Source organism: Microtus pennsylvanicus, chromosome 6 (assembly GCF_037038515.1).
Source record: "Microtus pennsylvanicus isolate mMicPen1 chromosome 6, mMicPen1.hap1, whole genome shotgun sequence".
Lineage (NCBI taxonomy): Eukaryota > Metazoa > Chordata > Mammalia > Rodentia > Cricetidae > Microtus > Microtus pennsylvanicus.
Window position 1 is genome coordinate 79,094,928 of NC_134584.1, and position 23,999 is coordinate 79,118,926.

Genomic DNA, 23,999 nt, shown 5'->3' on the forward strand with positions numbered 1-23,999 from the left:
TACATTTCTTCTGGAGTTATGGTGGCAGGTACATTCCTTCTGGAGTTATGATAGTGGGTACATTCCTTCTGGAGTTATGATGGTGGGTACATTCCTTCTGGAGTTATGGTGGCAGATATATTTTTTCTGGAGTTATGGTGGCGGGTATATTCTCTGTCTGGAGTTATGCTAGCAGGTATATTTCTTCTGGAGTTGTCGGGGTGGATGTATTCTCCATCTGGACTTATGGTGTAGGGAATATTTCTGAACAAAGTTGCTAGGGTACTTTGATTCTTGTAAGACTCACCCAAATTCACAAGTGGAGGAAACAAGAATTGTCTGTATGGAGCCGTGGAAGATGTGGCTTCTAATAGCAATCCCACTATCTAGTTTTTGTTTTCTTATTTGTTACATGAGCAAATCATTCATATTAACACGGTGGTTATGGATTGACATGAAGGGAGTCCAACCAAGTGTCAGCTTCTGGGTGTGTTGCCGTTGAAGGGAGGGTCTGTTAAGAAGTAAGAGGACAGGGTAGGAACTAATTAGGTCGTGGAGTGTGGTGGAAGAAGAGATTAACCTAGTTCTCTTAGGCCACGATTAGTTCCAGAAAGAGTGAGCGCTTATTTTAAAAATAAAATAATAAAGTAAACTTGGCCCCTTTATCTCTCTGGCTTCCTGTCGCACTGTGTGACCTTTCCCTCTCATGGGGTTCCCACCGTGAAGACATCTGCCATGATCTGATGCAGCCCCTGAACCAATAGAGTCCAAGATATTATTCCGATAAAGAACCCAGCCCTTGGCATCTTTAATTATTTCGTTTATTCCTTAAGATTATAATATAAATAATTATATCATTTCCCCCTTTCCTCCAAACCCTCTCATATACCCCTCCTTGCTCTCTTTCAAATGTATGGCCTCTTTTTTCATTAATTGTTATATATATATATACATATATATGCATATATTCATATTCTTAAATATATAAATATGACCTGCCCAGTCTCTGTAATGCTACTTGTATGTATGTTTTCGGGGCTGACTATTTGGTATTGGATAAGCAGCTGGGATTTTTCTGCTCTCCACATTCCTTAGTTGTATGTTCTTCTTTGTGTAGTGTTCATTATTTTATTATAGCAACAGAAACCACACTAATAGAGAACCACTGGAGAAAGCGTTAGCCCTGACACACTGATAATTTATGTACATGTAAATGAATATTTTTTACAAACTTAAGGAATAACTTCTAGAGTAAGCCAATGGAAAGTGTGACTTTGCATTTTGTGTTTGTGAAACATTTTAACAATTTAAGCTATGTAAGTATTTTTAATACAAAAGACAAAGGTTCTCATAACACGTGCACAAAAACACAGCGTGACGCTCAGAAAGTGCCATCATTTGCTTGCACACTGTCTTGAAGACAAGTAGCCCACTGTATTCCCCAGACCCCCCCAATAGCCCACTGTATTCCCCAGACCCCCGCAATAGCCCACTGCATTCCCCAGACTCCCGCAATAGCCCACTGCATTCCCCAGACTCCCGCAATAGCCCACTGTATTCTTCAGGTCCCCGCAATAGCCCACTGCATTCCCCAGATCCCTGCAATAGGCCACTGTATTCTCCAGGTCCCCGAGACACCGTGGCCTTTCCTTACATACACCAAGAAGCCCTGTGAAAAGAAGAATACCACAGAGCTCAGTTTGGAAGAAAAACAGGTTTTAGCAAATTTGGAAGAAAATATGGGAATTTTATAGTTTTAAAACTTCCTTTTCACAACTGTTTAATTAAAATATTTGCAAAAACATACCACAAGCTGCAATATCACATTTGTTTCAAGTAGCAGGATTCAGAAGGCAGTAGATAATTGCATGTTTTAAACAGTAGTTTCTTTTTGCCTCCTATACTGAAAATTGATACTATTTTTATCTTACTTAAATGTTCTTTGCTTCCTTTTAAGGCTAAAAGTTGTGTTTACTATCCCTGACACTTCATGGGGATATAAAAATATGTATAATACTTTCACACTGTAAAATGTTCCAATTTTTGAGAATCTGTTCAAGTCTGGGATCCCAAGTAACTCTAAATGTCATTACTTAGCCCTGGTGGTGGTAAGATATAACATTTTATCAGGCAAGAAGATTGTTTGAATGTTTGAATGGAGTGGTGAATTTAAGATTCACTTTCTGGCCTCAGCCATCTAGTTATCAGGGGCTTTAAAAGCAGTAGAAATAGCAGGTGCTTCCATTCTACATGAAAACCCATAAATTCAGTTTGATTTTTGACTAGCTTCCAGGTTAGTTTTCCATTAAGTAGAGATTCAGAACCAATGTAAAGGAAGTAAAATGAGCCGTTGGCAGTCTCCCCAGCAGTTGGGAGCCAGTGACCGTAGATGAAGAGTGATAGCCCCACACAGCCACCCAGTGCCTAATCTACTTAATTAGAACCCGGTCTGTAGCCCCAGACTACAGAAGCCCATTGTGACAAAGACGAAGCAGATGATCAAGTCATCTACTTTCACCTAAAGTCATTTAGCTAATTGGCCAAATATTAAAACCAGTGCTACAACTTGGGATTTTTACCAATGGAGCCAATTTAAGAAGATGCCTTATATCTTGTTTGAATTCAATTTAAAATAATATTACATAAAAAGCTGTCTGTGAGCCATGCAAACATCCTGTAAAGTGTATTGATCTTGGTTATGTTCTCAAGCCATACCTAAACATTGGGGAAAGAAAGAATTATTTAGAAAAAAATGGAAATTAGTTGGAAGAAAGCGCACTGTAAGGAAACACCACGAACTGTAACTCGGTTACAGTCATTGACAGTGCCAAAAATGATTATTACAAAATCTTTTTCTAAAGTTGTCACAAAGTAATTGTAAAATTAGATATTCGTTTCATTTTTATATAGTACCTCTAAATGAACTCTTAGCAAGTGGTACTGGGACCAAGTTCCTCTCTCATTGCTGGAAGCTGTCTCCCACAGGGGGTCTGACACAGCTTCTCAGAAGTGCTTCTGTGTGAAGTTACTCATTGTTTCTCCTCATTTCTGGTAGTCAATTCATTAAATAGTTTATTTGCTCTCACATGTAGACATCTGTATTCACATGCAAACAAGGTACAAACACCAGCTGTGATTAAGTTGAAAATAACAGTACGGAAGTAGCTATTTGGGGTTGTTTATTTTGTTTTTGTGGTTCTGGGGATGAACCCAGGACCTTGCACATGCTAAGCAGGTGCTGTATGGTAGAGCTCCGCCTCCACCTGGGAACTGCTGTCTGACGTGTGCAAACCCAGATGCTTCCTTGCTGTAGGCAGTCAGAGCAGAAGCCTGCCGAAACCTGAGGCCAAGGAAAGGAGACCTTTCAACCTAATTCCTGCCAAAAGACAACTGAATGGAAAGAAGGAGAGGGGGAAGGGGAAGAAGGGGAACAGGAAGAGGGAGGAGGAGGAAGAAGGAAAGAAGGAAGAAGAGAAGAAGGAGGAGAAGGGGGAGAAGAAGGAAGAAGAAGAAGAAGAAGAAGAAGAAGAAGAAGAAGAAGAAGAAGAAGAAGAAGAAGAAGAAGAAGAAGAGGAGGAGGAGGAGGAGGAGGAGGAGGAGGAGGAGGAGGAAGAGGAGGAGAGGAAGAGGAGGAGGAGGAAGAAGAAGAAGAAGAAGAAGAAGAAGAAGAAGAAGAAGAAGAAGAAGAAGAAGAAGAAGAAGAAGACGAGGAGGAGGAGGAGAAGAGGAAGAGGAAGAAGAAGAAGAAGGAGGAGGAGGAGGAGGAGGAGGACAGTTATTTGGCTGGCAACAGGGTAGTGACAGCAACGTGATGAGAAAGAGGAACAGAGAGAGTTGAGACACGTTTCTGCACAGGACCAAGACTTTTTGATGGATCACATTCAAAAGAAAAAAAATAAAAGTTCAAATCTATGCTTGGTATTGGAATCCATGATACTTCATGAAACAAACCTGAGCGAGTACAAAGAGAAAAGATGAACAGTGTCTGGGTCCTGCTCTGAGGAGCAGGCAGCATGGAAGAAGGCAGGAGAGTGCGGGTGGCTCACCCTAAAATCATTGCACCGTGGAGCACTTTATTTCCACTGAAATACGGTAAATGTTTGCCAAAGTTTTGAAAATGCAGAGCGTAGCTAAAGCTCAGACTCCTAAACACAGTGTGCTTGCATGCTTACGAAACAGCAAACGAGTCAGCTTGATTTTGCAGGAGAAATCTCGCCAGAAGCCCAGTGGGAAGAGAAAAGGTCTCAAGGCCCATGTTTTGTGGTGTGTGGAACTCAGTGAAGAGGGAAGAGATTCCAGTAAAATGGAGAATAGCAAAGAAAAACGTCCCTGTTTAGGAAAGACAAATGAGACCTGCCGCAAGAATAGCAATACTGGCTTTGGGCCTGAGCCTGGACACATCTGCATTCACACGGGAATGCAGGCACAAGGTAAGCTAGGCGAGCTGACAGGTTGGACGTTCCAGCTTCCATAGTATGGTGGGAAATCACCACCTAGAGATGAGAGACAAAATGACTGTGTTGATCAGTGCTCTGCTGCTGTCTCAAATGCTCCAGACAGTCAGCCTGTGAAGAGAAAAGGGTGGTTTAAAACCACAGTTCCGAAGGCTCCATCCATATCAGGCAGATGCACTGCTGTTAGGGTCCAGCCCGGCATGGGGGGCCACGTGGTGATTCACCTCATGGCCTGAAAGCAGACAGGAGAGGAAGGGTCCAGACAGAATCCTACTTCACTCAAAGACCCCCAACAAGTCCCCCAAAAGGCTCCACACTCCCCAGCAGCATCACTCAGGGAAGCAAGGGCTTGAACCTATGGGCCTGTAGAGAACATGCAAAGCCCAAACTGTGGCCGACACGCAGTTCTTTTCTAAAATGAAAGGATGTGTGTGCTGGGTCATTACATGACTACTCTAAAGTGACTCCTCTCTACCAAAATGTGAAGATGTCCAGACCAAAGTAGGCTTTGAATACTGTTAATATTCAAAAAACAATAGGGGGAATTAAGAGCTAATGCCAAAGAGAAAATAGTATGATAAATAATGAACCGTGGTTGCCCTGTAGTCCGACTGATGAATATCTTAAATATCACCATAGAACCTTCATCCAACAACTGATGGAGACAGAGACAGTGGAGCACTGGGCTGAGCTCCCAAAGTCCAGTTGAAGAGTGGGAGGAGTGAGAATATGAGCAAAGAGGTCAAGACCATGATGGGGACACCCACTGAAACAGTCTACCTGAGCTAATGGGAGCTCGCCAACTCCAGCCAGACTGGGAAGGAGCCAGCATGGGACCAAACTAATCCCTCTGAATGAGGTTGCATGGCTGGAAGAGACTGAGGAGCCACTGGCAGTGGCACCAGGATTTATCCCTAATGCTTGTACTGGCTTTTTGGGAACCTATTTTCTTTGGATGTATACCTTGCTTAGCCTAGATAGAGTAGGGAAGGCCTTGGATCTTCCCCAAAGCAATATGCCTACCCTCTCTGAGAAGTAGATTGGGGTGAGGTGGGAGGGTATATGGAAAGAATGGGAGGAGGAGAGGGAGTGGGAACTTGGTATGTATAATGAAAAAAAGATAGTTTGCTTTCTTTTTTAAAGAAAATAATGAAATGTGAAATTTTGATAAAGCCCTCAAGGATGTGCTAAACATCATATGAGATCCAGTTAATTGGAAAACTGATAAACTAAAAAGAATGCCAAAAAATAAAAAAAAAAAATGGAGCATGTCGGTGGACAAAAGAAAAGATATTGTTGACAAACAATCGTCATCAAAGACAGAGTAAACAAGTAATGGAGAGGTGGAGAGATGGCTCAGCAATGAAAAGAACATGCTGCTTCTGCAGAGGGCCCAGGTTTGGGGTTTGGTTTCCAGTACCTACATGGCCACTCACAACCATGCTTGACTCCAGTTCAAAGGGATCCAACAACTTCTTCTAGATCTGTGGTCACCAGACACACTTATGTGGCACATACATACATACAGGCAAAATGCAGATACAAATAAAAATAAATTAATCCTGTTTTAAAAATTTAGAATACGTTTGATACAATAATTGGAGCATTGGACCATGAAAAAATAAGAAAAAGGCAGCATCCAACAGCCCAGTGGTGGAGAAGGGCCAAGAGAGGAGAGCTCAACACAGCCAAAGCGACGTTTAAAAAAGGATCCACAATTTGGAAACCGCAGAGTAAAATGGCAGAACTTCAGGAGGAGGGTGCATGACAAGATGACAAGATATCAAATGACAAGGATTAAGTCAGGACATGTATCTTGGTCCTGATCTAGGAAGAGAAGTCACGATCAGCCTTGGATGGTAAATACAGAAAACCTTAAGACCAAGGGCAGAATAAAGGCATTTGCAGAAAAGCAAACTGGCCCATTCTGTGAGCCACATCACATAGTTCTAAAGTTCTTATTAAAGGACAAAGGAGCCGCAGCAGACAGATCTGAAGGAGGGGTGTGGGGAAAAGGAAAAGCTAAATCTAAAGGAAATCTAGACAATCAATGCTCCTATATGTGAATTCTAATCAGACCATTTTTTTTAAATGGTGCAATTGATGGCTTCTCTAGGAATAAGTGTTCAGCCCTGAACTCACATATGCACGGTGGCATACAGGCATACCAGCTGAGCAGCTTGTGTTCCCTTAAAGTGGAAAAACCCTAAAAGCATACTATTAAAAAGTTTTGTAAAATTTTAGACATGCTGAGGTTACCATGAAACTTCAAAGGCATCAAATGTGGTGGTGTCAGTGCCAAGATCAGGTACCAGAGAAGAAATACATGCTTGTGTCCTGTGTATGTGCACTTGTGCATATGCGCATGTGTGTGTGTGGGGGGGGTAAACAGCAATTTTCTAAAGGGCATGAATTTGAGAATGAGCAAGGGGAGAATGTTGAAGAGGCTAGAGGTAGGGGAAGAAAAGGAGGGAAATGTAAAAGGGAGGCCTCTTGTTCGTCCCTGCTGCCCAGCTAGCTTAGACCAGAAATAGTCACACTGAAACTATATAAATTAAATCATTGTTTGGCCCATTAGCTCTAGCTTCTTTTTGGCTAACTCTTACATATTAATTTAACCCATTTCTAGTAATCTGTCTATTGCCACATGGCTGTGGCTTACCAGCTGCATTTCTGGCATCTGTCTCCGGTGGGGCTACATGGTGTTTCTCTGACTCCACCCTTCTTTCTCCCAGCATTCAGCTTAGTTTTCCCTGCCTACCTAAGTTCTGCCCTATCAACAGGCCAAGGCAGTTTCTTTATTCATCAATGGTAATCACAGCATACAGAGAGAAATCCCACATCAGGGAAATGATGTATTATAATTTCAAAAAAAATTTTTTTAAAGGCCAATAAACACAAATAATGACAATAAAACAGTGGAGACTATGTAGGTCAATGGGTCTCAACCTGTGGGTTCCCTAAGACCATGGAAAACACAGATATTTACATTACAATCATAACAGTAGCAAAATTACAATTACAAAGTGGCAACAAAATAGTTTTATGGTTGGTGGTCACCACAACAGAAGGTCACACATTAGGAAGGCTGAGACCCACTTGTCTAGGTGGTGACGGCAAACACAGAAGATATTTTGAAGAACTGGTGCCCAGAAAATAATTGTTAGCAGAATTTATACAAATGATTCTGACTAAAATGGAATTAAATGCTTCAAAGAGATAACTATTTGATAAAATAAATAAATAAAAAGTCCTTGAGAAGGTCAAACAGGGAGTGAGAAAATTCTGAGAATTGTGTACATATGAAGATATTAAAATATCAAAACAGCAAAACAGTTAACTAAAACAATTCTTAAAAGATTATTAAAATGTTGAAAATATATTGGTAATAAAGTAGTACATAAATTAATGACCTAAATATATAAATTACATTAGAATAATAGCACATTTCTAAAGGAAATGAAAGAGAAATAAAGAAAAAGATCAAATAGAAGGAAATTGAACAAGATAAAAAGGAAAGTGTAATGGGGGCCACCCAGATGTGCATAGCTCAGTGTCCAGATGTTCATAGTTCAGAGTCCAGATGTACACAGTTCAGAGTCCAGATTGCATAGCCCAGAGTCCAGATGTGCATAGCTCAGAGTCCAGATGTACACAGTTCAGAGTCCAGATGTGCACAGTTCAGAGACCAGATGTGCACAGTTCAGAGTCCAGATGTGCACAGTTCAGAGTCCAGATGTTCATAGCTCAGAGTCCAGATGTGCATAGTTCAGAGCCCAGATGTGCATAGCTCAGAGTCCAGATGTGAATAGTTCAGAGTCCAGATGTGCTTAGCTCAGAGTTCAGATGTGCATAGCTCAGAGTCCAGATGTGAATAGCTCAAATCTAGACGCACGTAGCTAAGAGTCGCTGAGCTCGAGTCAGCACAGCCAGTGGTCCACCTCACTTCACCACTGAGATATTTCGCAGCCATCTACAGACCAATGGTGGATTTCTGATTTTCACCCAGCAGCCCTCTCTTGGTAATATTCGTGTCCGCTCTTCTCTTCTCACACCTACATCCAGTTAATGATTGAAGCCCACTGGCTCACCCATTACTTTTGCAATTCGCTACATTTTTTAAAGTGGAGAAAACCCGTAAGTATTCTGTTATACATTTTGGTAGACATGTTGAGGTTTGCACAAAATTTTAAAGGCACTATAGTGAGAATGTGGCAGTGTCTGGTTTAGAAAGCTACAGCTGGAAAACAGACAGCCTAGGAAGCACTGCTCTGTGGAAAGCGGTGTAAAGGGCACAGGAAGGTGATGCTGGAACATCCTCCATGCTTCTAGAAGCCGTCCTGAGCATTGCAACTCAAATCCCTTTTCCTTTCCCATCTACAGCTTCTCAGCTCAAATAAGAAATGGTCTGACAAATAAGTTCTCAAAAAAAAACAAAACAAAAAAGGGAAGGGAACTCAGCCTGTAAAGACACCTGCTGAAAGGTCTGTTGAACTGAATTTATCCCCCTGAGCCACAGAGGGAAAGAAAGACAAATGCCCACAGGTTGTCCTGCGACCTCCACAAGTGCACTGTAGCATGATCACAGGCAGACGTGCGTGCACACAGACACACACACACAAATATAAATTAATGAATAAATAAATAAATATAATTTTAAAAGAACTGTCTAGGACACAAGAATAAGAATAGTGTGACCTCTCTCCTAATTAAAAAAGAAAAAGAGGATTGGCATGGGACATGACCATCAATTTGAGTCTCTTGTTCCTGACTCTGAGTTACTAAACTCACGGAAGAATTCCAACACTCTATGCCTGCTTCACCATGTGTGTGGAGGAAGCAGACTTTCTGTAACCCCATAAATACCTTCTTACACAGACCAGGATGCTCAGAGATGGGGTACTGAATAAAGTGGCAATAGCACCCCATAATTTATCCCTCCAGGAAGGATGCAGGATGGAGTGCAAACCAAACACGTGTGTGTTGGGAAAAGGTATCTCTGTGCCGGACATCTGCAGCCTCTGTAACAGACATGGCTGCGACCCCTTGAAGTCTGATATGAGAACGATCTGGCACGCAAACTTTAATCCTGTGTCTTCCCGTGCACATCTCCTATTATCCTCCCCACGGTTAAGTTTTTCCCATGAGAGAAGGTGTATTTTAAACTCTACATGCTGAAAACTCTATGACCTCCTAACAGTGTAGCTCAATGGGAGAATACTTGCCTACTCTGTCAGAGGCCCTGGGTCCAAAGCTCAGTATCAAAAGTTAACGATGACAAAAAAAAATCTCTTAAAATGCAAAAGGTAGAAAATCTCTTTTAAAAGAAAATACAAAAGTAAAATGAGCAATTTAAAAAAATGATAAATGAATGTGATATAAAGCATTTATTAATAACTTTACATTCAAGGGAATATTTTTAAAATTTTTGGCAATCTTGCCATTACTCATATTTACAGATCACTTTGGCAGACACGCCTGTCTGCTTTCTTAGAAGCAACATGGAGCCTTTGACCACAAACTGACCATAAAGCTAACAGCCAAAGCCCATGCACTTCTTAATCAAGAAGGCTTTGCTCTTTGCTCTTAGGCACATTCACATAATGTGCCTGCAAGGCCTGTTCTGCATCCAAAATTATGATTAGTATATTTAATCAATGGCTCCTGTCCTTATTAGGCTATCAACAAATCAAGGCAGCATGTACTAATTGGACATAATAATAGAAAAGACTTTAGCACTAATATAAAATAATGACTAAGATTTATGGAGCCCTTGCACGTTCAGTCAGATACTAAGCAATCTGCAGGCATCACTCTCTCTTGCTGCAAAGATACTGCTGGCTGCAGGTAGGACGCCTTGCTCCTCTCTAGAGTGCAGGTTTTGATGTACTTAGTACCTAGCATGGCTCCTGTACCTTTCTTACTAAGAGAAGGAGGCTCAGCTACATGAGGCCACATACTGGTGTCTGAGTGAGCTGGAATCCTCCCCTAAGCTTGTTTTAGATCTATACTTACAACTACTGGCAAAGCCCTTCTTGGTCTTATTCCCAAGTGTTCTAACTGGAGACTTATCTCTTACAAGATTATTTAACTTGGAACAGACTGAAGTTTAGGATTGAACTAAATGTGTTTTTGTGAAGCCACATACAATCCAATGAAGTCAAAAAATGACAGGCCCATTCAAGGACATATTTCCATCTAAGTCCTTCAACACGGAAGAACCTCTGGAGAGACATCGTTTGCCCGGCGAGATCTCCCTGGGGCCCTGGCGTGAAGGAAGAGTAATCTGACACTCGGCATGTGCTCTCTGCCTGTCAGGTCAGACTCTCAGGTTCCCCCAGATGTGCTGACCACAGTCTGCATCTTAACAAGATCCCTGGGCCCTCTGCCCTAGATGCACTTTTTAAACCCGAGAGTTACTACTGAGGTTGATAGCATCGGACGGTTGAGGGTGATAGTAAAATGGACGTCTTTTTAAAGCCAGAAGAAAGAAACTTGAGTGCTTTCATTACAAACAAATGATACACGTTTGAGGAGGTAAATATGTTTACTCTAACTTAATATTATACAATGTATACATGTTCAAAATATCATGAGGTACCTTGTATATTTATGAAAAAAAAAAAGCAGATGGAGGGACTTGACCACCAAGGGATTTGGGCATCAAAGTGAGCGACATTCCAACAATGTGTAAGTTTCCCCTAGTGAGTCCAGGGAGTAGCCAGAACTGAGAACCTCTTTCATTATAAGCCTGGAAACTATATCCTAGGCTCTTCCCCTAGTACCCGTACTGACTGAACCAATCAGTTAACTGCTCTAGATCTTCCTTTTAAATCCCCAATAGAGATACTGTATGTACCTTCTGCCTGCCCCAAAGGACTGTAGGAAGCAGAAACAAAAAGCTCTGAGAAGTATAGAACACAACAAAAAAAAATATTTTCTGATGCACACAGCCACACATCCAATCCCTAAATTCATCACTCAAATGTTAGCCTCGCCTGACTCTAAGTGACATAAAACATGTAGTGTCATTTTGTCCAGAAAGTCAGAAACCACGAAGACAGCCGAAGATGTGCAGGCGCCTTTGATTATTTCGCTATCAGCAGAATACTGTCAGAACTAACTCAGGCCCCATACACTGCTGTACACCGTTGATCTTCTGCCCAGTGTCACTCAGTGTCACTCGGAGGGTAACTGCATCTGGGCAGCCCATGAAGTTGTCCGACACATTCATCCAGGGCTGTTAAGTCACAGTAGGAACGAGGCTTTCTTCCCGTTTTGTTCGTCTGTATCTTTGAATCTGCAGCTTTCTTCTGAGCCTGTGAAAAGGAGGCTCCTTGTCTCTGTTTTAATGTCTGAAAACCATACTTGACCAGTGGCTGGCTCTCTGCCATGTTCCTATATCTTTTATAGAGATCCTGTAGTCACATTCTATAATTGCTGGAGAAATCTGTATTTTAAGTACTAGAAATCTGGAAAAGATTTGGAAGCATGATTTAAAAGCTTGAGAGTTTCACTATTTTATCTGGACGAATCTAATTTTGTATTTAAGTAGGTGCCTACCTTAAAGGAAGCTAAGAATATTTGTAGCTGCTGTGGCAAAGCTCACGTGAGTTCACGTATCCAGAGCTTGATCTACCAGCTCTAACAGTGGACATCTTACTCAAAGCTCAGAGACCTTAGGACAATGCAGTCCTGAGAAAATACAGACTGGGCATGGAGGACAGTGGTGGAAAGCAGCATTTTGTGACTGAAAGTTGGGCATAGTTAATAGGTTAATTTCTGTTTATTGAATAAGAGGGCCCAATGCTGATTGATATAGTAATTTCAATGTTTGCTATGGCAAATATTTAGCTCATTATCAGTTTTAATAGCATTTTGCGGGACAAGCCTTTTCTTGACATCCAGAAAACACTATTAAATTCCCTGCATAGATACATTGTTATGACATGCAATAACTACTTGGATATAAAAGGGATTAATAATGTAAAAGGTGTTAACAAATTAGGGCCATCATTAAAAATAGACTTTGAACCATTTTGTAGCAAAATCAGATTGAGGTAATGCTCCACTCTTATGATAAAGAATTGCTGCATTAATCCTGCAAAGTGAACTTATTACTCCTATTCGTCTCCAAAACCCTGGAGCATTCAAACCAGGAAGAGGGAAATGATCACTACATTTTTTTTTCCAGACACACCAGCTCAAATATTTCCATCACAATTTCAGAGCCTGGCCAGCCTCATTGTGTTTGGGGAGCGGGTTCGAAGCAGCATCTCTTCCCTTAATTCTGCTCTTAGCCTGTTGTCGAAAATTGGGCTACATTTTATCCAACCGTTTATAATAATAAATAGAGAATGGTACTTAAACTTGAGCAGCATCAGTACTGGCTACTCGATCTTGTTTCACATCTGGCATTTCACAGTGTAGCCCGTGAGTGTGTGCATGTTGGCATCCCACTCTGGTGACACCACTGAGAACTCCAGCTAATTCAGCTCTGGGACAGTCGAATGTTGCCACCACTTCCCCTACTGTGTATGATTTGAAACCAAGCACTTTGAGATACAGCACAATCCCACAGGAGGTGCTGCTGTGCCAACCCAACACCCCCCAGCTTGAATCTTGGCGATCAAACTCTCAGTTTTCTGTATTTTTGCTTTTTTTCTTAGCATACCATTAAACATTTTGAAATGCTGTTAGATTCTCTGGCAACTGCAAACTTATTGTACAATTGATATAAAGTGAAAAGAAAACGAAAATTGGCATTAAAACTTGCAACTATGATGCCTATATGTTCATAAAACCATATTATCTTCAAACTGAAACAGGCCCAAAGCACTGTCTTTTCCAACGCTTCCATTTTAAAGGGAAAGAAACTGAGGCCTGGAAAAGCTTGCCTTCATCACACTTACCTGTGAATGGCAGTCAGTGCCTCTCCAGGGCTGCTTTCGTGGTGTCAAACACGCAGGCTGAAATTCACGTATTTCTCAATGTCCTCTCAGCAGAACAAATGGCTGCTCTAGACCTTGGGTGCTGACTTACGTGTGCACCCTTGAGAAAGCAGTCCTTTTCCTGCTCATTACTACCCCTCATCCATGGAGTGTAGACTAGGATCCTACCTCAGGTGTGCTGTGTGGATTAACTGAGATTTCACTGTATAAACTGCAACTCATTGTACAGGTGTGGGTTAGGATTGAGAAGGGTGTCTGCTTCCACTAAATTAAGGCGTTTTAGTGTCTGAGGGGCGAATTATTAGTAAGCAGATATATTAACCCAGCCTGAAGCAATGGGACAAAGTGTTCAGTTTTCATTTGGGAAAGAAGAAAGGTAGAGAAAGATCTAGGCATTGCCAACCAGAACAGAATTATGAGGGACTCGGGGTAGTTGTCAAAGCAGGATGAGGAATGTGGAGGATGGGAGCTCCTCACTGCAGTGAGTGGGTGAAAGTTTCCCCCAGTGTTCCAGCCACAGGGGATCAGGACATAACTAAGACCAGTGGGGCCCAGGAGAGGCTCTGTGGGCAAAGGGCTTACTCTGCAAACATAAAGTCCTGAGTTCAGATCCCCGGAACCCCAATAAAAAAGCTTGGTGTGGTTCCACATGCTTGTGATCTTAGTGTTGAGAGATGGAGACAGAGGATCTCAATCCGAGGCTTATTGACCATCAATCATTGGCCAGTGTCAAGAACAGCAAAAGGCTCTGCTCCAAACGTAAGGTGGAGCAGGATAAGCATATCAGCCAGCCTCTGGCCTTCACCCATGGGCACGCACACACACAAACACACACAGAGAGAACCATACCAAGGTTCACTGCTTCTAGACTAACTGCTAGTCTCTGTTCTAGGGTCATGAGGGAACATCCCATAGTGATGGCAGTATCTGGAGGTGACTATGCTCCGGGTGATGCCTAGGGGGTCTACAGAGGAGCTCTGGGATGGCGCATCCCTTACACAATGGTGGCTCGCTGCCTGGCTGCTCGCTGCCTGCCTGGCTGGCTCTGGGTTTGATTGGCAGCACGAGTTAGCAAGTGATTCTAAAGGAATTCCCACTGATCTCTTCCTTAATCACGTCCACATGTCTAGCTGTAAGGACACGAAGCTGCCCTCTGTCTGACTTCCTCCAAGCTCCCAATCCTTGTAAGATCTCTTCTAACCTAACTAGAGACTTTAGTTTCCTTTAGAGTGAGAAAAAAAAGTTGCCATTTGTTACACCTTATGATTTCATGCATTTAACAATGATCCCACAAAATGTAACGCTGAGGTCTGTCTACCCACAAGGTCATTAACCCCAATTCAGGAAATCACTGCAGTGGGATTTAACAATTATGAGACTAATGGTTTTATCACAAAGCCACACGAAAAAAAAATATAGAGATTTAGGTTTTCTCTTTAATTTTTAGCAGACAGGAAGTCTGTACAACAAATAGATCATTCTAGTCGTTTAGGAAAACTTACCCCTTCCCACCCCCTTGACAAAATGAAGCTGCCCTTGCATACCCGTTAATGCCAGGGAGATGTTAGTGAATTAGAAAGCTTTATTCAGCAATATGGATTGGTGTAGAAATAAAGGATGACCATAAAATAGCTTCAAGGGACTGAGAGCTGGCTAGGCAGTTAAGAGCTCTATTGCTGCTACAGAGGGCTAGGGTTGGGTGTTCGTTCTATCAGGAAGCTCACAACTGCCAATAAGTTCATCCTCAAGGAATCTGATACCTTCTTCTGGCCTCCAAAGACACCTACATGTATCATACACACGTGCAAATACACACAGGGATAGGTGAATAAAAATTAAGTCTAAAGAAAAAAAGAGGAGCCCAGCTTGTATATAATGACCTGACCTGACCACATGCATGTCTGCCTGTGTTCCTTATTGCAACAGTAGTCTTCCATTTGAGGTTTGGCAACTGAGTGTGTCTGTAAGTTTACCGACATTGTTTTTAAATGCAAACATTTGTATGAAGATTTGACCACTGATACATTAGAATTCTCCTCTTCCTTCTATTCCTCCTCCTTTCCTTCTTTCTTCTACCTCTATTTGCACTTAGCTGCCCAGGGATGTGCAAAGAGACTGACCTCTCTGGTCAAGACCTCTCTGGTCCCCAGATTCACTCCATCCCTAGGATTATCACCTTGCCCTGAGGTCTCTGTGCACCCCAAGAATGCAGTTACCTGACCTGCACGTGTGTATGGCAGAGGCCGTAAGCTCTGAGCAACAGAGCCCTCTAGAGGGCTGGCGCTCTACACTTCAGTCCACATTGTTGACGGTTGATTTATGTCTTTTGCCCTCCTAGACCAAGCGTCCTTTTCCTCACTGCCACCAAGTATTATCATCATGGACAGCAGTAAATGTGGGCGCAGGGCTAGGTCACCCATCTTCTGGAAGTTATCTGTCTCAGATGCCCTTGGTTTAGGGCCACATGATATACATACCCAACTGGAAGTGCAAACTAGCAAGTATGTTGGCATGAGCAATACTTACTTCTCGCCGAGTCTTGTACTGAGCTGCAGAAGATAAAAATTAGAGTTCTGTTCCCAAATTTATCCCATTCTTTAGTTTGACTAGTGTAGTGGAAAGTTGTCTAACACATTTTGTTTATACATTTCCTTGTGATTTCCTGTTTCTTTTAAAGAAATAATTACGCATTTAAATTATCATTTGAATTTATTATAACTTACTTCTGTGAGATTGTGTTGTCAACATTTCTTTCTTTGGTCATTTTGTTGCCTTCGTTTTGAGACAGGGTCTCACTATGTAGCCTTGACTGACCTGAAACTCGCTATGTTGAACTCACAGAGATCCCCCTGCCTCTGCCTCCCAAGTGCTGGGATTAGAGGTGTGCACCGTACCTGGCTCTTCTTTTCCTTTAGACATGTCGTCGCTCTGCAATCCTGCTAGCCTGAAACATTTGTGTACGTTGTCCTGGCTGGTCTTGGGCTTGCGGGAGTCATCTGCTTCTGTCCCTGAGTGGTAGGATGAAAGACCTGCGCCACCACACCTGGCTCTTCTTATTTGTTTTGAGGGAACAATGTTCTAAATTTGTAAAATAGTTAAATAAAACCATTGAACTTTTAAATATATCAACATGCACATGCCTTTAAGATGTATATGAGGCAGCCATAATCCCTGCACTTAGGAAGTTAAGACAGGAGAAACTGGAGTTCAAATCCAGACTGAGATTCATAGCAAGATTGTCTTGAAAAAATAATGGGCTATTGTTGCTCAGTGGTAGCGCATTTGCCTGGCATGCACAAGGTCCAGGAGTTAATTCGTTAATCCCCAGAACTGCATAACACCAAAGCCAAGCCAAAACCCCCTCCTCTGTCTCTCTGTCTCTGTCTCTCTCTCTCTATTGGAGCTTCATCCCCAATCTAAGACCAATATATTTTAAACAAACCCAAAATCCTTCGAAATTAACGATATTTTTATTTTGATTTGTTTGTTTGGTTTTTTTTATTTTTATGTTGTTGTGATAGGATGTCAAAAGACCAGCTGAGGCTGTCCTCAACCTTACCAGGTAGCCAGGGATGACCTTCAACACCTAATGTTCCTGCTCCTACCTCCAGAGCATTGGAATCATCACATGCAGCTGTACTGTGTGTTTCAACCATTGCGGGATGAGATAGTACCTCAGGTTTTGAGAAGGAGATTCCATCACATAAGAAGTGTAAGGAATGCGGATGTCAAAGTTAACATCTTGTCCATGAAAGGTGAAGTCAATAAACTGAAAACTGACTATCTTTGAGAAAAGCAAAGAACAAACCCTGTCTGCACGCTTGCTGTCACTTTCTGCAGACAATAGGAAAAACAGGCGCATTAGTGGTACCTCAGGACACGAGCGTCTTGTTTGAACTGAATTTATTCAGCACCTTTCTGCTCCTCAGCACAGTGTCTCCAAGCGTTACTTGGCTCAGCGTTGTTAAGAGCTTCTGTCTGGCAGCAATCCTTTTATTGTATTTTGATCATCTTTAGATAGAGTGTCAAGCCCAAGTGATGAAATAGGAGTAAACGACACCTATGTTTGAACATGATAAAAACAAAGCAGGAAAATGCTAGCTTATTAGGGAGGATGTACGCCCTAGCACACTGACTCGAAGGTGTTTTCCTTTAGGATCGACTGTTCTTAGTGACGCACTTATAAACCAATTAAGCATAGAGCTGAAAGTCAGCGGAGCCCTAAGAAATACTGTTTATTGGGGTGAGTGAGACTGTTCTCTGCCCCTCCCACTCAGACCCCCACAGAGGTGCAGGCTGCATCTCTGTCTCTCTGAGTAGCCCCTTGAGGTTAGCTTAGAGCAGCATGCCTGCTTAGGAAGAAGCTGTCAGCCCTCTGGGCTACAGGAATGTGCTGTTTTTAATAAGAATCTTGCGCAAAGACAGTGACTGCGAATTGGAGTCTATTTTCCCCCTCTATCACCCTTGAAATGGAAGCAATCACAATGTGATTGAATACTTACTGCAAAACCTAGCTCCGAGTGTTAGAAATCATCAGGAATTTCTCATCCGTATGTTGTCACACTTTCAGAGTGTGTACTGGCAGATGCTTTAGGGGCCGTTTCCTCTGCTCTGGGCTCTCAAAAGGCCAGTGGGTCACTTCATCGTAGCAGAAGGGCCACAAGGAGAGAACTAAGTTCACCTGGACATGGCCACTGTCTTCCCTGTGGCTTAGCAATAATCAACCCTGATCATGAGTGGTACTTTTCTCTATAGCAAAATTTAGCACTTACCTGGGCTCAGCCTATAAAAATCAAAACCCCATATGTGAACCTGGAATAGGTGAAGATGAAGTCAGAGGCACTCTAATAAAGGCCATGGGTGTAAGCTGGGTGGCCACAGTGTCTGCTGTATGACTTCCCTTTCTTTTTTGTAACTTACTTTAGACGGTGACCAAGATAATCTGATGCTACTTCTATGTCTGTCTTCTTGCCCTGTGCTCTCTGCCTCGATCATCTAGTCTCTGAACTAGATGATTTTAAAAGGTGGAAAGATGGCCTCGCTTGCTGCTCGTGTAAAGGACCCAACTTTGGTTCCCAGCACTTACATGGAAGGTCATACCCATCTATAACTCCAACTCCATGGGTTCTGTCACTCTCTTCTGGCCTCTATAGGCATCAGGAACACATACGGTGCAATATATATATGCAGGTAAACACACAAAAAATATCTTTTTTAAAAAATTAGATGTTTTTTAAAATATGTGTCATTCAACTAAATCTATCTGAAGGTTGTTAGACAATTACCCTTCCCTTTTCCCTATTTCTGATGAAATAACAGAAGCTGGGGCCTATAACCCTCCGGAATAAGCGAGACTTGGATCCAGTGTGCTAAAAATAAAAAATGCCTTATATTTATTAAAATCAAAACAGGAGAAAATAAAGGGACCAGGGGAGGCTCAGGAAAATCTTCATCCAACAACAGATGGCTTTGCCACCTTTAACATAACAAGGTCTAGGAGAACTCATCACTTACTTAGCGCGGGCATTGTTGAGAAAGGGACAGACATCAAAAGCGAACAGCAAAAGCGAAGAGCCTCTCAGGCATACTAAACTGAAAGTCCCACAGATGAAAGAAAAGCCGAGGGGAAGAACCGGTGTGCCTGGAGTCCTGAATCATCAACCAAGGAGGTGAGCTGAAAGCCGAAAGTGCAAGGATGGGCCACAACAGAACTCTGTGCCCAGGCAAAGCGGCACAAGCCTCCATCACAAAAATCACCCGCTAAACAGTTAGAGCTCAAAGTAGAAATAGCACTTTGTTTTGGTTGTCAAACCTGATAACTTGTATAGATCATGAGCATATGTTACATTTGTGTGTATGTGTATTTATATGTATGTACATATGTGTATAAATTTGTAACCCATATGTAGTGCTGGCGATCACAGGGCCTCGTGCTGCCTAGGCAAGCCCACTGCTATCGGGCCATATCTGTAACCATAGTGTGTGTGTGTGTGTGTGTGTGTGTGTGTGTGTGTGTTCTATACTTTGAAAATGTATCAGGAATCAGAAAAACATGGCAAATTATTCTTCAGTTGTATGCCTTGATACTAGACAAGACAAGCAAACTTTAAGTCTGTGGCCACAAGAAGGCAAATTTATCATCTGCATATTAACCTTGAATTCTTTCATGGCTATTTTAATAGTTAAAACCTTTAACTGTCATAAGGTATATATGTGAAATATGCCTTGTTCTTTAAAAGAAATATGTGAATTAATGAACAGAAAAAAAGAAATTGAAAGTATATGTACCCTAAATACAATAGGCATCTTGCTGTTGTTACTTTTGTTGGAAGGGGTGGGCTCATGAAAATACTCAACTCCAAGTCTTACCAGGCACACAGGTAAATTACTTCACAGTTTCTTTCTTTTTTTTTTTGTTTGTTTGTTTTTCGAGACAGGGTTTCTCTGTGGTTTTGGAGCCTGTCCTGGAACTAGCTCTTGTAGACCAGGCTGGTCTCGAACTCACAGAGATCTGGCTGCCTCTGCCTCCCAAGTACTGGGATTAAAGGCGTGCGCCACCACCACCCGGCTTACTTCACAGTTTCTTGAAATCAAGATAGACTATAGCACAAATTATGGAGTCACTGTTCTTGTAAACCCAAATTGTATATTCAACACTTTTCTACCACATACTTTGCCTAGGGAGAGACCTCCCTCTCTGCTGTAACAGCAGAGGAAACCAAATCACGGTCAACAATGGTAGCAGTTTTTACAGACTACAGGCTTTTCTACCTGAGAGACACTGAGACCAGCAGAGGAAAAGAAAGAAAAAAAGAAAGGGGGAAAAAAGGAGGGAGGGAGGGAGGAACCAAACAGCGGCAGGGGAAATGACTCAGGAGTTAAGAACACTGCCTGCTCTTCCAGAAGACCTGGGTCCGATTCCCAGCATCAACATGGCAGCTCTCCTGCGGCACACGTCACCATCAAATTCATACGTCCAGGCCCTGGAACAGAATTTTGGTTACAAAGAATCAGCTGTATTAATGCTTGAAAAAATGAATGGGGGCTGAGGATTCAAGATCAGCACTGTTTGTCGAACAGTCAAAATCCTATAAAAGGAGGTCTTAACGATTCTCATGTAAGACACCCAGATGAAAGAAAGTTTTTAAAAAAAGAAAGAAAGAATGTTTAGCAGAAAACCAACCCGAATAGCAAAGAAAAGCAGCAGCTATAACACACAGTCTGAAGTCAAAAACCTCCTGAAGGAACACCCTCCTGTCGGCCTTGCTTTCCCGCCTGTAGGCTGACAGAGCACAGTGGAGAGCTAACACGGGAGACGTGCGGCTGCGCATGGCTAAAGACCTTGGTGGTTTACAGTATCCTGGACACTTTGCATCCGTACAGCAGGAAGAGGAGCCCTGCACCAGGCGCGTTTTCCGTGTTTCCTCTTCTCTTCTGGAGAGGGATGAAGGAGAGCCTTTGCGAAGACCATGTTCATGCAGGGAATTCGTCACCTCTAGGGGGGGTCGTCATCACTGGAAAGGCTTCATCATAATTCGTAGCAGAGTTTCCCAGGTTCCTAAAGACAATCAGCTCTACTCAAATTAGTGACTTGGATAAATCATCATTAACTAGCTAACATAAGCCAGCAGGCGGCTTCAAGTGCAGAGACACTTGTTGGTTATTTAAATTATGACTTTTACACCACTCTGAAGAATGACTCGGTAGAGGGGAGCAACAGAGACAAACTCTAAAAAATAAATTCTGTTTAGAGACAGTGCGGAGTAGATATGTGCAGAGCCCACCTCCTAGCCATAGGCGTACGAGGCAGCTTCGCCCTCCCAACTCAGTACCCCAGGGTGACATCGGTTCTCAGCTCCACACTGACACTACATGCAGTAGGCCAGATGTGCTTGGGAAGCTCCGTGGATACATTAGCTCTAGAAAGATGGTCAATTGCTAAAGAATGGGGAGAAAGAGTTGTTTTCCACACATGTGACATGAAAAGAGTCTCTGTCCTTCTGTTCTTTAATTGACCTACTCTAATTTGGGTAATTGAGGGTTTTCCCTAGACCGTAAAATCTGATGAAGATACTCTGGAGCCAGCTACCATCTCAAGTGTGCCTGCACTTGGCTGTTGTACAAGACGGCTTTGACTTTTAAAAGGGCTTGTCCATAGGCAATGATTCTCTCTCTTTTTCTTATGTGTCTGGTGGTTTGTCTGCATAGATGCCTGTCCATCATATGCATGCAATGCCATCAGAGGCCAGAAAACAGCGTCTTGAATTACCCATGGCTGTGAGTCGCCATGTGGGTGTTAGGTCTAGAACCTGTGTCCTCTAGAAGAGCAACCAGCGATCTTAACCACTGAGTCATTTCTCCAGCCTGTGGCTCCATGTCTTAATCCTACTGGGAAATGCAGTTATCCTTTCATCCTGACGCCACCTCCACAGGCAGTGAGTCTTTGCTTGGTCTAAGCACAGCCACTTTGCACAACGTCATGGTGGACTCCAGATACAGTTTTATTCTGGTTTTGGCCCCTAGTATCCTTTGAACTTCACAGGTGATAGGGTTTCTCACATATAAAAATACCAGAATGGGCATCAAACCCTGACTAAATAAAGTCTTTTCTAAGGAAAGGCACGGGTTCTGACTCTTGTTAAACACAAGAGTGGAAATTCAGTCAACTACAGTAAGCTGAGTCTGGAGATCATTGTTCCTTTTCAGATCAGAGGCCCTTTGGATGACAGCTCCCAAACAGAAACCCACTCCTGGGACAGTGTACATGGGGTTCTGGGTCATTCTTTGAGCTATATTTCAACCCGTGATGTAAGACCTAAATTAAATTTTCAGTCATTCCTGAAAGATGCGGTGTTTACACTGAACTGTGAAATCAGAGAAGCGGCAGGCAGGTAGTCCCGCCAGCATTCACCTCCCCCCTCCTTCTTCCAGGACTCGGGGATAAGGGGATGTACCCCCAGCACACGTTCACTACAGGAAAATTACCCAGAGCTAACTGATCAGCCAACATTTCCCTCTATCTGCATATTAAAAACAGGATCACAGCTGTTTTAATTCTCAGAACTTAGCATTCACCCTCAAAGTGCATAACTGTTTCCCAAATACCAATACCTAACAGCATGGTGTTGAGCCCACTGGAAAATTAATCCCAAGTCTATTTAGCCTCTGTGACATCGTCCACTTCTCTAATGCTTGAAACGAAATTTCCTTTTCGAGAATATTTAGTCCTGCATCCCGTTCTAGCCCTGCCTGGGTCTGAGAGGCAGGTACTGGCATTGCTGGCTTGTGTAGCCATAGCCTTTGATATCTTTTATTTTCCTTTAGGTTTGTAAAAATATTGTGGCTACTGCTGTTCACCAATATTTTATTTATAAAATCTGTCCTCCCCTAGGGCTGGTACAGAGGATCTGCAAGCTGAAGCCTAGTCTGTAAACTACACTGCTCACTCTAGGAGACTGAACTTTCTCCAACATCAATCGCTGAGCTGGGAGTTTAGACAGAGGGAATTAGCTGTGCGTCCCAGCTGTAGTCCAGAAAGCAAAGTCTCTCTTTGCAAATGGCATTCTTTACATAACAGGAGGAATCTGCTGTGAGCTGACAGTGTCCTATCTGAGGAACCTTCTAGCTGAAGGTAGAGGAGCACAGAATTCTGCTTCATGACTATAACCAAATTTAAATTAACATTTGAATAATGAGTCGTGCACACTGTAGCTTCAAATACCGTGAGTTTGCACACACACCACGCTGTGGACACTTGACTGTGCAATGATTTACAATATGAGAAGCACTGTAGGAGAGGCAAAGCAGCAGTCTTCATGTATCAGAATACCTGAAGTTTCCAATGCCATGAGATTGCTCCTATCAGTGACGATATACGCAAGCTTCTTCCTGTGGAATATAAAACACGGTTACCGCCAATAGACCGACCCCCACACTCGACACATTCACCCCTGAATGTGAACTTGGAGGAGAGCGAGGTACTAGAGGCCTAGGAGTGGAGCCAAGCTCAACGCTTCCTTGTGCAATAAACCGAGGGCTGCGCTGTATCCCATGCTTTGCTGCCTCTAACGCATGAAAGGGGGGAAGTCACCAAGCAGCAGCAGCCCGGCTGTGCAGGCAATTTGCTTTTGAACTCTCCAAACCATCCAGCTCTAACTCAACCTGACACTGCTAATTTTGGCATTAGAGTTTGAAATGAAAATCAATATCTGTTTGGAGCTTGCAAACGGCATGGCTGAACCCTGGGTGGCATCTGGTTTGCCTCTTATTTTCAGTGATCTGTAAAGGAGGTGAAGGAAATTCTCCCTTTCAGAGCATTTGAAGCATTCGACTAAAACCTCAGTCTTCCCAAAATTAATTAGGCACTAATAGTAAAGTAGGGGTGCCCTCACTCTACTAACCGATGAGGACACGTTTGCAAAAGCTGCTTCTATTGTTTAAATTAAAATATAATTGTATCATTTCCTCCTTTCCTCCCACCAACTTTTCCCATGTCACCCACCATGTGCCCTCTCAAGTTCATAACTTCTTTTTTTCAAATGTTATATTTTGTTTATAAATTCATAAATATATGAATACAACCTGCTCGGTCCATTTAGTGGTGCTTTTACATATA

At 42.5% G+C, this 23,999-nt stretch overlaps 1 protein-coding gene across 1 annotated transcript in view; it reads left to right on the forward strand.

Moving 5' to 3' along the window:
• Positions 1-23,376, forward strand: part of Ttc29 (tetratricopeptide repeat domain 29) — a 179,715-nt gene extending 156,339 nt beyond the window's left edge. The window contains exons 11-14 of the mRNA XM_075977998.1: positions 4,089-4,409; positions 20,288-20,400; positions 20,666-20,790; positions 23,250-23,376. Of these exons, the coding sequence (XP_075834113.1) occupies positions 4,089-4,409; positions 20,288-20,400; positions 20,666-20,790; positions 23,250-23,376 (686 nt within the window). The remainder of the gene's footprint in view (positions 1-4,088; positions 4,410-20,287; positions 20,401-20,665; positions 20,791-23,249) is intronic.
• Positions 23,377-23,999: the final 623 nt, after the last annotated feature.